The 13,353-nt window shown below is 37.4% G+C and overlaps 1 protein-coding gene across 4 annotated transcripts in view; it reads left to right on the top strand.

The window, feature by feature from the left end:
• Positions 1-356: 356 nt before the first annotated feature.
• STAT4 (signal transducer and activator of transcription 4) overlaps positions 357-13,353 on the top strand; it is a 90,982-nt gene continuing 77,985 nt past the window's right edge. For 2 of the 4 annotated variants that reach the window (XM_019740781.2, XM_019740777.2), the window contains exons 1-4: positions 384-472; positions 611-742; positions 2,959-3,087; positions 4,506-4,650. In XM_019740781.2, the coding sequence (XP_019596340.1) occupies positions 735-742; positions 2,959-3,087; positions 4,506-4,650 (282 nt within the window). In that variant the 5' untranslated portion in view covers positions 384-472; positions 611-734. Of the gene's footprint in view, positions 473-610; positions 768-2,958; positions 3,088-4,505; positions 4,651-13,353 lie in introns of all 4 variants that reach the window. The other 2 variants (XM_019740779.2, XM_019740778.2) reach the window with 2 other exon arrangements.

The raw sequence follows: 13,353 nt of genomic DNA, 5'->3' as shown, positions 1-13,353 counted from the left end.
TACCCACCCCTTTCATCCTTGGGGCTGGCTCACCAGGGTGAGTGGCGTCTGAAAGGAGGAAGGCAGGAAGCTAGGAATTTAGCTCCAGGTAAGTAAGTCTGCAGGGGGTCCCGGATTGTCTGGGGAAACCACTGATGAAAACCAGTGTGCTTAGTGCCCACCCACCCACCTCCTCCTAACCCCCTTGGGCCACCTGCAGCTGCAGGTGACTGATGGGGTTGAAAGGAGAGGGCCTCCTGCAAAGGGGCTTCAGCCTGTTTCTGCTCTTAGCATTTCTAGAAGAGAGTGGGTGGGAACTGACCCAAGTAAAGTCCCAGAGACGCTAACACTGACGCACAGGAAAGCCTCAAGTGGGAGGAGAAATGCAAATCCTCTACTGATGATGACATCAGAGGCTTTGTCCCGGGGAGTGTGAGGGGAGATTCTGGCTTTGGACTTGAGCACCGCCTGGGACCTAGGCTGAGGGAGCCAGGTAAGTAGGCAGACCACACCTTCATATTGCTTTTTCAGAGAAGAACGGGCCAGGAAATGCTTATGCAGGCTGCTGCTGAGGCTTTGCTGTTCACTTGGTGTTTTGACAGTTACTTTCTTTTGACTTGTCTGAGGTTAGGTGATTTTGAAAAGAAGCGTCCAACTCCGTGATTCAAAGATGCACTCCAGTGCAGGTCTCTGAACGGGAGATTCGCGTGTGTGCTGTGCCGCCGGGAATCTGAACGGTGGGACAGTTGTAGCTGATGTGGAGGTGTGTCTTCGCCGAGTGCTAAAAAGTGAGCCCTTCTTCACTTTCTTAGCCAGAATCTCTGAGTTATGGTGTCTGACATTAGACGGCGTACCTGGGTTTCAGAAAAAAGTCCGCAGTTAATACAACCAGCGATTGTGGCTTTGATGAGAGCAAGTAATGCTGTAGGGCAGATCATCTCCTTTGCAAGCTCTAGGCCACAGAGCCCACAAAGCACCATTAGGTACCCACCAGTGGGACAAAAACAAAATGCCCCTTTATATAGATCTTCTAGGACCAGGCGTTCAAAGAGAATAGACAGGCACTCAGTTTTCAAAACAAGTGTTCCATAGTTTTCTTGGGACTGGAGAATTAGCCCTTCAAGAGTGAAAGCATAGAAATGTGCTGAAGGAAGTCTGAAGACATTTCTAGAGGCTGCAACAGAGAAGAATATCCTAGGACTATACACCTTGTTCTTCCTCTTCTCAGCCTTGAGTTCAGCTCTCTGAAAATTAAACTTGGGTCCCAAGAGTGATCTATCTAACTTTAGGATAGGTTCAGTTGACTTAATTCTTTTGTAAGAAAACAGATTTTTATCCAAATCAAAGCAGATTTAATAATAGTAGCAGTTAGAATTGCAATGTGATTTTCAGCTCATGTTCTCTCGTCATTAACTAGAATAAATTGATGGGCTATAGCAGGACAATGTTAATAGTGGCATGGGAACAAATATTCCAATTTTGTGTGGAACATATATACACCCAGTATCTGGAAAAAAGGGATGCATTTGGTGTCAGGAGACCCCAGGTCAATTTTTAAAGCTTTGCATCGAGGAGTCATTTCTGACCCTCAGATTTTTTCATTTTTAAAGTTGGGGTAATACTATCCATTTACTTTATTCACAACAACATCAGGAGTACCACTCATTGATTTAATGGACATTTAATGAGCACTTACAATGTGCCCAGAATTGTCATGTGTAAAGGTCTTCATAAATATAAAGTGATATGCAAATGAGACATTATTTCTTTTCCCAGTTGCTTTCTTTTAGCAAAACATTGGCATTAATTTTATTCTATACATTTAGATCAGGGAAAAGTTCCCCCAAATGGTTCCATTTGAAACCTGAAATATGTGAAATTTATTATCATGGTGTTCTGTAGAGAAAAGGAAACCTTAACTTATCTTTGAGATAGGTTGAAATACTACGGTGATTAATCATATAAAAAATTGTTCTTTGATCTAGAATTGCTGACAAAACAATGAAAAATTTGACTTTTGAAACAGTAAAATACTGTAACTTCAAGGAAATGTCGTGTTCATTTCCCCGAGTTAGGAAATATGTCTAAAGCTTCAAAATTGGCCAGAATGGGGTTATGTGGGGAAACACATACTTTTTGTTTTATGACAGGCTGTCAAATACATATCAAGTGTGATTTCTTCCTCAAGTCACTTGAGGGTTTAACCACTATCAGTCGTACATCAGAGACTCCTTAAAAGTTGACTTCAAAAGCTTTGCCCAGCTATTAGTGGATCATCACAAAAACAAATAAAAATATGTATTGGTTGAGAGATGATTTGAACTGAAAGAATTAGAGCCCACAAAAATGCATACATGAAACCCTTCATAAAGCTAAGACCAAATTAGACTAGAACTCTAGAAACATAAGACTGACTCTAGAAGTCAGACACATCTGAAATGAAGAAAAAAGGATTGGGCAATTTCATATAAAAGAAGCTTTTATCAGGTATTCCTCACATCTAAAGCCATAGGAGAGCCTTAGGAGGTATAGCTAAGTATGCTCTTTGCCTTTAAATTGCTCAAAGTCTAACAGTGTGGAGGGAGAAAGGGGTGTGGGAGGAGCTTGTTGTGAATACAAATTCGTGTAGATTAATGGGGGCGGTGGGGAGAGGGGTGTTGAGGAGAAGTGAAAGCTTCCTGGAAAAGGGGGAATAGGAGTTCCTGTTAGAGCAAAAAGGAGGTGGTTTGGGTGTAGAGGGAGTATCCTGTTTCCTTCATTAGGGATGATTTATGGAAAAGTTTAGAATTGCTTACCTTTGGCTTTGAAAGCATTTTTCCTTTTCTGTTTTAATTGAGTGACCATAAAAGAAACGTAATTTTTCTTCAGTTATTTAACTAATGGAAAATACCGTCTTTATTTGAAATCTAAGAAAAGAATAAGAGGTACCACAGTTATTGACATTACTTTTAAACCTCAAGTTTACCCCTTGTTTTACAGCATGTCTCAGTGGAATCAAGTCCAACAGTTAGAAATTAAATTTTTGGAACAAGTAGATCAGTTCTATGATGACAATCTTCCTATGGAAATTCGACATCTGCTGGCCCAATGGATTGAAAATCAGGACTGGTAAGATCAAATATTACTTTGTTTCTCCTAGAGGTTGATGCAAAAATGCTTTATACTCTATCCCTATGGATTTATTCTATGGCCCACTTTTGACTCAATAGGTACATTCTTTTAAGATAAAAATACTTTTTCAAAATTTTGGAAAGGTTTTTCAAAGGAGGAGAATCATTGTCCTTCCTGGTTTCATCCAGAAATCTAAGTTTTAAGATTAAAACTTAATGATACTAGAGCTTTGTTTTTCTGTAAGTCAAAACCCCAGCAATTTTTAAATATTAAAAATTCAAGAGGTAAGTCTACTGTTTATATTAATTCTCCATCACAGACTCAGTGTAAATAAACATTTTTATTAGTATGTTTTACAAACATTCTTTTTAACTCTGTTCAGCTTGTACAACTAGAAACAATTTTTTTTTTTTTTTGCTTTAAACAAGTCATCTAACTTTTTTACTGTGGTAAAGTATACTAATATAACCTTTACCATTTTAACCACTTGTAAGCATACAGTTTAGTGCCATTAAGTACATTCACATTGTGCTACCATCACCATCATCCATCTGCAGAACTTTTTCATCTTCCCAAACTGACACTTTATACTCATTAAACAATAACTCTCCATTCTCCCCATCCCAGCCCCTGGCAGCCACCATTCTAATTTCTGTCTATATGAATTTAACTACTCTAGGTACTTCATATAAGTGTAAGCACAAAATATTTGTCCTTTAGTGACTGACTTATTTCCCTTAGCATATATATATTTCTAAGACTCATCATGTAGCATGTATCAGAAGTCCTTCCTTTTTAAGGCTGAATAATAATTCTATTGTATAATCTGTATGTGTGTGTGTGTGTGTGTGTGTAACATGTTATTTATATGTAACATTTTGTTTATCCATTTTTCCATCAATAAACATTTGAGTTGTTTCTACCTTTTAGCTATTGTAAATAAAGCTGCTATGAACATTGGTGTACAAATGTCTGTTCAGGTCCCTGCTTTCAATTCTTTTGGGTATCTACCCAGGAGTGGAATTGCTGTATGTAATTCTGTGTTTATAGTTTGAGAAATCTCCATCCCGTTTTCCACAGTGGCTGCATCATTTTTCATTCCTATCAGCAACATGCAAGAGACCCAGTTTCTCCAAATGTTAATACTTAACTCATTTTGTGTTTTACATAATTGTATCCTAATAGATGTAAGTAGTATCTTCTTGTGTTTTGATTTGAATTTCCCTAGTGATTAATGCTATTGAGTATATTTTCATGTATACAATTTTTTTTTTCCAGCGAGAAGTACAATTTTTAAAAAACCGTTAAATGTTTATTACTGTGGAATCGATTTATCACTTTAAAATTAGAGTGGTAAAAAAATAGACATTTTACTAAGTTGTTTCCTGCTGTGTAATAACACTTTTATTTTTTAGGGAGGCGGCTTCTAACAATGAAACCATGGCAACAATTCTTCTTCAAAACTTGTTAATACAACTGGATGACCAGTTAGGTCGTGTTTCCAAAGAGAAAAACCTGCTCTTGATACACAATCTGAAAAGAATTAGGAAAGTCCTTCAGGTGAGAATGCATTCTACTTTTTCAAAATGTTTGAATTTATGAGTCTTAAATTCAGTAAAAAAAAAAAAAAAAATCAAATATGTACCCTTATATTATTTTCAAATGAGATCTAAGAGTGTAAAGTCTGAATTCCCTTACAATTTAAAATTTTGTGCCTAATTTTATTTTATTACCCAATGTTTGTTTTTCATGATCTTTTGAATCTAAGTGTGCTGTAGGTGGGAGGGTATGTGTGATTTACATGTGACTATTTGAGTTACGATAGAATTTGACAATGCCGGGATTTAAAAGATAATAGTTTTGTGGCTATTCCCCAGTCCTCCCTTGCCTTTGTCTCTGATGTAACAATTTAGAGTTAGTATTATTCTCATTCATAGTTGGAAGCATCATGGTTGTATGTACCTTCCAGATTTGGTTATCTCACCTCCTTCAGAAACATTCTTTGGTGTACTCTAGAGCCTTATTCAAAAGGTTTACACAGGCAAAGCCCATCTTTGCTTTCCCACAGCACCTGGAAACACATCTGTACCATAGCATTTAATATATTCTACATTAGTGTTATTTCTGTGTATTTGTAATTCTCCGCCAAACTGTGAGTTCCTTTAGACAAGGATTTTAACATTCAGCTTTGAATTCCCAGCACCCACCAGGAGGCTGGATATAGGGTAGATATGTAATATTCATTGATTAAAGGGATGAATGAATAAAGTGAGTGAATCAGGGATCTAAATAATTAAGGGCAGGCTACTACTGAGCTAAACCCAGAAGTGTTGATGTAGCAAACTCTGAACATGGACTGCTGTAATGTTTACTGCGTGCCTATACAACATATTAAATAACATGAAAAGTACAAGTACCGTTTCTCAGTGAGCTATTCTCAGAATCCCAAACTTACAATGAATATATTTTTAGAAAATTTTACCAAGACTATAAAACAAATGTGCTTGAAGTTACTAACAGTTTTGAGAGGGACAAATATATTGTCTTTTTTCTTACTGTTTGGGTTGACCTGAGCCATCTTTGCCCTTGTCATCCCGTACAAATTTGCAAGATACTTGGCTGGGGGTAAAAAAATAGCTTGTTGCCAACAAAACAGGATCTTTCACAGCATAAAGCAAACTACCTCTGATGGCGATAAGACATTTAACCTTGGCTTCATTAGCTTAATGCTCTACTCAAGAAACCTAACACTTGTACACCTGAAATCTATGTAATTTTACTAACAATTGTCACCCCAATAAATTTAATAAAAAAAAAAAGAAACCTAACACAAGGGTTGGCATACTGCTTCCTGCAAGTCAAATGTGGTCATTGCCTGTTTTTGTATGGCCCATGACTGAAAATGGCTTTTACATTTTTAAGTGGTTGAAAAAATAAAAAACATAAATACACCTGTGACATAAAAATTATATGAAATTCAAATTTCTGTATTTTAGTGGAACATGGCCATTCTCATAGGACACCAACTTTGGCTGCTTTTGACCTACAACCACAGAGTTGAGTAGTTGTAACAGAGACTGTATGGCCCCCACAGCCTAAAATAAAAATATGTTTATGTGATTGTGTGTGTATGTGTGTGTGTATCAGGCATATTTATCTTGCCCTTTACAGGAATGTTTGCTGACCTCTGGCCTAGAAACAAAGTTCTGTATTTTGCTAGAGGGGCATAGATGGGTAAAAATGGATGAGGCATAGTCTTTGAAAATTCTGACACTCAAAATGTGGCCTTGGGAAAATCACTTAATCTTTCTGAATTCCCATATCTTTTGGTGTAAATGAGAATGATTGTTATTTGCCTTTTGAAATTGTAAGGAAGATTGGAGCTCTTATTCTGGCAAAAAAAAAAAAAAAAAGTCTTTCAGGAAATGGTTCTTGTTGATAGGGAAAATAGCAGGACCTGCCTAATATAAATCAAGAGTAAGTGTACAGGCCATCTTTTTTTTTTTTTTCTGTGTGGATATCAGATTGCAAGGGAGCTCAAGAACCCTCAATAACTCCCAGTCACATTTCTGCTCAAGCACGAACTCTTGTGCTTATGTTACTGGCCCTTCAGCATCTGGCCTCTGTAGGCTTTTACCAACAAACTGCCCTGAGCTGCTCAACACCCCTGTCCCAGAAAAATAAACATACTCCTTATTTCCAAACACACCAAGATCACTGTTTGACTCTGAGCCTAATTCATGACTGTCCCATAGCCAGGAATGCTCTGCCATCCCTCTTCCTCCAATCCACTTCCCATTCACTCCTGGAGGAACTGTGGAGGTCCTGGGGCTGCAAGGGAAACCCTCACCTGCATGTTAGCCCTTTTTCTGATCCTTCACAGAGCACTGGTTGCAAGAAAACCAGCATCTCATCAGTGCTGGATATGTCTAAGCAGGTCACAAGCTCCTTCAGGGTAAAAGCCTGACCTCCTTTTGTGACCTCCCTCTTCCTTCTGCTACCTAGTGTGGTTCTACTACAAACTGGGAGCTCAAAAAACAGTTTGGTTAGTTGAGATATTTTGAATTGACAAAAGCACTTGCTGGTTTTTTTTCCCCCTTCTTCCGCCTCCCCCACTTCCACTCCGGTTCAAGCCATTGCTTCTCAGTCTAGTTGTGTAAGCTCATGCTGGTATTATGAGTTTTGCGCACCCTTCCCCCCCCCCCCCCCATACACACCCAGGTCGCTCCTGGCAGCACAGGTAGCCTGCGCCGACTTCCCGCTGCTCACGGCAGCCCAGCTCCCAGCCCAGCTCCCAGCCGTTGTTTACAATCCGTTGTTCACAATCTTAGCTGTAGAGGACGCAGCTCTCTGGTCCATGTGGGAATTGAACCAGCAACCTCTGCGTTAGGACCACGGCGATTCAACCACCTGAGCCACCGGGCCGGCCCTGTACTTGCTGTTTCTTTCTTGTGCTTCTGCATATTTTGTTTTATAAACTATGCTTACTGGGTATTTATATATTAATTCAGAACATAGTAGAAAATAGTGATAAAGAACATGTCAACTCTGGTTTTACACCTAAATAACCCTGTATTTCATATTTCTTTTTAGTCTATCATGTTCCCATTAAGTTTTGTTTATAAGACAAGTCTTTTGGATAAAACATGATTCCCCCACAGCCCCAAAAGGAGGAAAAAAACCTATCAAAAGATTGGTGATACGGTGCTTATCTGGTTTAAGCATTTTCATCCTCTGGAATTTTGAATACAATCTATTTTAACTATTATAAGAAAAAGAGCAAATAATATGGTACCGGGGAACTAAGCCAGGTATAGGGCAGATTTATTTTAGTTGTTTATAGAGCAGTTTCAATATTTAAATTTACTATTTTATATTACATCTACTTCTGATAAGAATTTAGAATGGCTTGTTATAAAAGACAAATTAAACAAAACCACTGAACCAAGAGTAAAGGCAAGCTCCAAGATGGGAAGTAGTGAATACGGATATCCAGCTAGCCTTAGCCCCTTTAAGGGGAGGCAGTCTCCAGTCAAGACCAGGAACAAGGACTGTATCGGGCTGAATCCTGGCTTTGGGACTTACTTTCTGTGTGTCCCAGAGCAAGACATTTACACTCTGTGGCCAAAAGCATGTGGTAAGGGCTATGTTAGATTTTGCTAAAAAATAAATATCTACCGCAGGTATTTCAAGAATGCTTCCCCTTGTTCTTAGACTTTACACACACACACACACACACACACACACACACACACACGATTTTATGTTTTTTAGAGCCGTTTTAGGTTTACAGAACAATTGAGCAGAAAGTACAAAAAGTTCCCATACACTCCCTCTCCAACCCCCCTCCTCCCTTTCCCCTATTATTCACATGTTGCATTGGTTTATACATTTGTGACAATTGCTGAACCTGTTCAGATACATTACAGTGGTACTCCTTTATCCAAAGTTTCACTTTATGTGGTTTCAGTTACTTGCTGTCAACCGCAGCCCAAAAATATTACGTAGAAAATTCCAGAAAAAAACAATTCATAACTCTTAAATTGTGTGCCCACCATTCTGAGTAGCATAACGAAATCTCACGCTGTGTTGCTCCATCCTGCCCCTGATATGAATCTTCCCTTTGTCCAGTGTCTCCTCGCTGAGTATGCTGCCCATCCGTTAGTCACTTAGTAGCAATCTTGGTTATCAGATCCACTGTCACTGTGTTGCAGTGCTGTGTTCAAGTGATGCTTATTTTACTTAATAATGGACAAAGTACAAGAGCAGTCATACAGGCAATTTGGGTGTGCCAAAGAGAAACCACAATGTGCTTCCTTTAAGTGAAAAGGTGAGAACAGCACTATAAGATAATTTGTGTAATAGAAACCACCTTCACATAACTTTCATTATAGTATATTATCATTGTTCTATTTTATTATTAGTTGTTAATCTCTTACTGTACCTAATTTATAAGTTAAACTTTATCATAGATATGTATGTAAAGGAAAAAACACAGTAGAGACATCCCCGATTTAGGATTTTTTGAGTGCATAGTGCAATGCATTCAATAGAAACTGTACTTTGAATTTTGATCTTTTTCCAGGAAAGCAATATGCGGTATAATACTCCCTTGTGATGCTGGGCAGTGGCAGTTAGCCAGGTGATCAAGTGTAAACAACCAATTCTCTACAGTGTATTCATTGTGTTGGATGAATTTGCCTAACTGTAGGCCAAAGTAAGTGTTCTGGGCATGTTTAAGTTAGGCTAGACTAAGCTATGATACTTGGTAGGTTAGGAGTTTTAAATGCTTTTCTGACTTATGATTATTTTCAACTTACAATTGGTTTATTGGAACATAACTGCATCGCAAGTCAAGGAGCATCTGTATATGTAGGGTTCAGTACTACCTACTGTTTCAGGCATCCACCAGGGGTCTTGGAACATATCCCTTGAGGATAAGGGGAGAATACTGTACTATAATTTGTTTATGCATTTTTGGCTATAATGAATAAAGCTGATGTTAACATGTATGTGAAGATTTTTGTGTGGGCATGAGTTTTCAACCCATTGGGGTAAGTAAATACCTAAGACCTTGATTGCTGGATCTTTGTTCTTGGACTACCTATTGCAAACTTCTTTTCCTTGTTCGCCTTCCTCTCTATGTCTCAGTCTGTTTGGGCTGCTATAACAAAGATAAAACTGATTAGGTGGATTTTAAAGACAGACATTTATTTCTCACAGTTCTGGAGGCTGGGAAGTCCAAGATCAAAGCACTGGCAGATTTGGTGTCTGATTCAGCTTCCTGGTTCATAAATGACTGCCTTTTCACTATGATCTCACGTGGCAGAAGGGGGAGGGGAACTCTCTGGGGTCTCTCTTATAAGGACACTACTCTCATTCATGAGAGCTCTGCCCTCATGAGCCTCATGACCCAATTACCTCCCAGAAACTCTACCTCCTAATACCATCACATTAATGGTTAGGATTTCAACATATGAATTTGAGGAGACACAAATATTTGGTCTATAACAACCTTTCTGTCTTTCTCCCTCAGATAAAATGACTATTTTAAAAAAACAATACATACGTGAACATTCATAATAAAAATTGTAGCAATACAGAAACATGCAAAGAAAATATGAAGTAATCCAAAATCTGCCTAGTTATAATTATATTAATATTTGATGAGTGTTATTCCATAATCTATACATATATATGCAGATAGAAGGCTGGAACGCAGGCTGCCACTGATATTTTATACCCAGTAGCTACCAGTATTTTTGAAGTCTCCTTTGTCCCTTTTCTAACTCCACTCTGTTCTGTCCCCACCCAGAGAAACCACTAATCTAAATTTTGCTTTTATTAGTCTCTCCCTTTTTTGTTACAGTTTTACCACATATACTGATATCCCTAGACAATATAGTATATAGGTTTGCAAGTTATGGAACCTCGCATAAATGGGATCATACTATATTTATTCTTTGCAGCTTGCTGTCTTCATTCAACATAGTCCCTGAGATTCATCCATGTTGATGCATGTAGCAGTTTATTCAGTTTCATTGCTACATAACATTTCATTGTGTGACTATATCACAGTTTATCCATTTTACTGTTGATGGGCACTTGGATTATTGCCAGTATTTCTTTGCTGTTTCAAACAAGGTTGGTCTGAAAAGTCTTGTGTGTGTTCCTTGGTGTAAATAGCATGAAATTCTCTAGGATACACACCTGGAGTGGAATTGCTCAATCATGGATGATGTATACATCTTTAATTGTACTGGATAATGCCAAAATTGTGTTTCCTCAATGTTTATACCAGTTTACCGTTCCCCAGTAGCATAAGAGTTCTGGCTCCATCCATATCCTTGCCCCACATGTGTTATGGACATATGTCGTGCACCAATCTGGTGGTGTATCCATCTTATTTCTTCCGTTTAATTGTTCTTTTTCTAACTTCTTTATTCAAGTGCTTACTTCATTTATTTTTCTTTTTTTTCTTACAAATGAATTTAACTCTATACATTTTTTAGAGATAATTTTTATATATTTAATATGTAGTGCTCTCCTTGTTCATATCTACATAGTCTATAGTTCAAATTTTGACTTCTATTTCTAGGTAGATAAATGTAAAAATTGTCCCACTGAAAATACATAGAAATGCTAGATAAAATATAATATACTTTTAAATGCACAGAGAAACTTATGACAAATTAAAGGGAATTTTGTTACAGTCAAAAATTTTTTTTCACTATAAAATAGAATTGTAAGTAGGAGCTGACATGGTGGCTGTCCTACATTTTTTACATTCTAGAAATACAGGTCCCAAGCATGATAAATAAAAAGAAACTGCACAGAGAAAGAAAAGATCCTACAAGTAATAAGAGAGAACAAATATATTACCTACACAGAAATGAGAGATAAACTGAAAACCAAATTTGAAACAACTAACAAGCAACAAAAGAGTAGAATAATTTCTTCATAGAGCTGGAATATAATATCCATCAACTTAAAATTCTATACACAGTTAATTATTATATAAATTTGAAGGTTCACCACAACGATTCCCTCATGGAGGGAAGTACTAAAGGAAATTAAACACATGTTTAAGCATACACAGTAAAATTTCAGAAGTACCACTACAAGTGAATATAGAGTGCATAAAAAATTGAAAGCACAAAATAAGATAGATAAAAAAATCCGAATGATATATATTAAATGGACAAATATCAGCAGTCATAAGACAAATTGCGGTTTTTACAAGGATGCATCTAAAACATGAAATAATGAAAAGGTGATGAGATCAAAGAGGTGAGCAGGGGCTGTCTTTTAAAGAAGCTTGAGGGCCTTGGTAAGCAATCTGTGTCTAATGCTGAGTGTGATGGGAAGCCATTGAGAAATGTGAGCAGGGGTGTGACATGAACTGATTTGTTTTCAACAGCTCACTCTGGCTGATATAACTTTTGTTAGTCAAGAAGGAATCAGAGAGACCTGTTAGAAAATTCCATTTTTGAGAGCAACATATCGAAGTCTTTTTCTATTACTGTGGATTTATCAACTCTCCTAAACTTCTAGAAGTTTTTGCTCTATATATTTGTTCCTATTTTGTGAGGAGCATAGGTACAAAATAATACTGATGACTTAGGTTTTTATAAAAAAAATCAATATAAAACATCCTTCTTTGATCCACTTTCTATTTTTTCATCTTGAAATTTCATTGTGAGGCTTTCTTTGTGTTATTATTTACTAACTGGCAAATGAATCCATCTCTTTATTTTCATACTTTCTGTGTCTTTTTGTACTAAGTCTTTTATAAATATCATATAGCAAATATTATTTAGTGGACAAATATTTAATGAGTCCTTACTATGTTATTAATCTCATTTTAAGCACTAGGAATGCAATTGGAGAAATCATGAAGCTTACAGTCTAAAAAGTTCACACCTTCTATGTTTTTATTTTAATTTGTAGGAACTTCTATATCTGTTCCTCAAAAATGAGTTTTGGGGAAGTAAGGAGAAACAGGCATCACCAAACTTGTCTGATAATAGAAAAAAAAAATCTGCACTAATTATAAGGGTGGTGCAAAAGTAATTGCGGTTTTTGCAATTTTTTTTTTTTTTTTTAACCTTTTAAACCGCAGTTACTTTTGCACCAACTTAATAGAAGGCTGTATTCAGGGTTTTGGTGTGACTCTGTGGTTAGTAATCCCACACCTACAGAACATTTCTCACTGACCAGGATAATGACTCTTTTAGAGTTTTAAACTTGATGGATGAGGAGGCGCATGCAAGGGTAACCCACCTTCATGTGTTCTATCCTCTGCACTTTGGGCTCTCTCAGATGTCATTTGGGTTTGCCTGAACAAAAATACATGTTGGAGCTGAAAGCTCCTAAAATTTGGGCAAGTGGTGGGTTCCTTCTTGCCTTGTCTGTAAAAATCCTGTTGTTGGTTCTGAGTATCAGGTGAAGTAAGATTTTTTAAACATGACAAGGTGGAGGGTGCGAAACACATTTTTGCAATACCAGGGAAGAAAAATAGTTACTTGAACTAATGAGCCACTCTGATCTACTAGGTCTTATCCTCGAACTCATGCTACTTTCTCAGTTCACTCCTCTTCTTCCCTTCTGAACACTACACACAAAGGGAAGCGAAGAGGTGACCTCAGCCTACGGCTTGCTGTAGCTACTTTGTGTTAACTCTGAAAGAGTTGAATGGAAGGTTCAATCTGTCTGGTCATTTTGCTGCAGGTGGGCCACAGCCAGTTTGTCATTCACTCCACA

Source organism: Rhinolophus sinicus, linkage group LG01 (genome assembly GCF_036562045.2).
Source record: "Rhinolophus sinicus isolate RSC01 linkage group LG01, ASM3656204v1, whole genome shotgun sequence".
In the NCBI taxonomy this organism is placed as follows: domain Eukaryota; kingdom Metazoa; phylum Chordata; class Mammalia; order Chiroptera; family Rhinolophidae; genus Rhinolophus; species Rhinolophus sinicus.
Note: the sequence above shows the minus strand (reverse complement) of the source record. Positions and strands in the feature narration are given on the sequence as shown.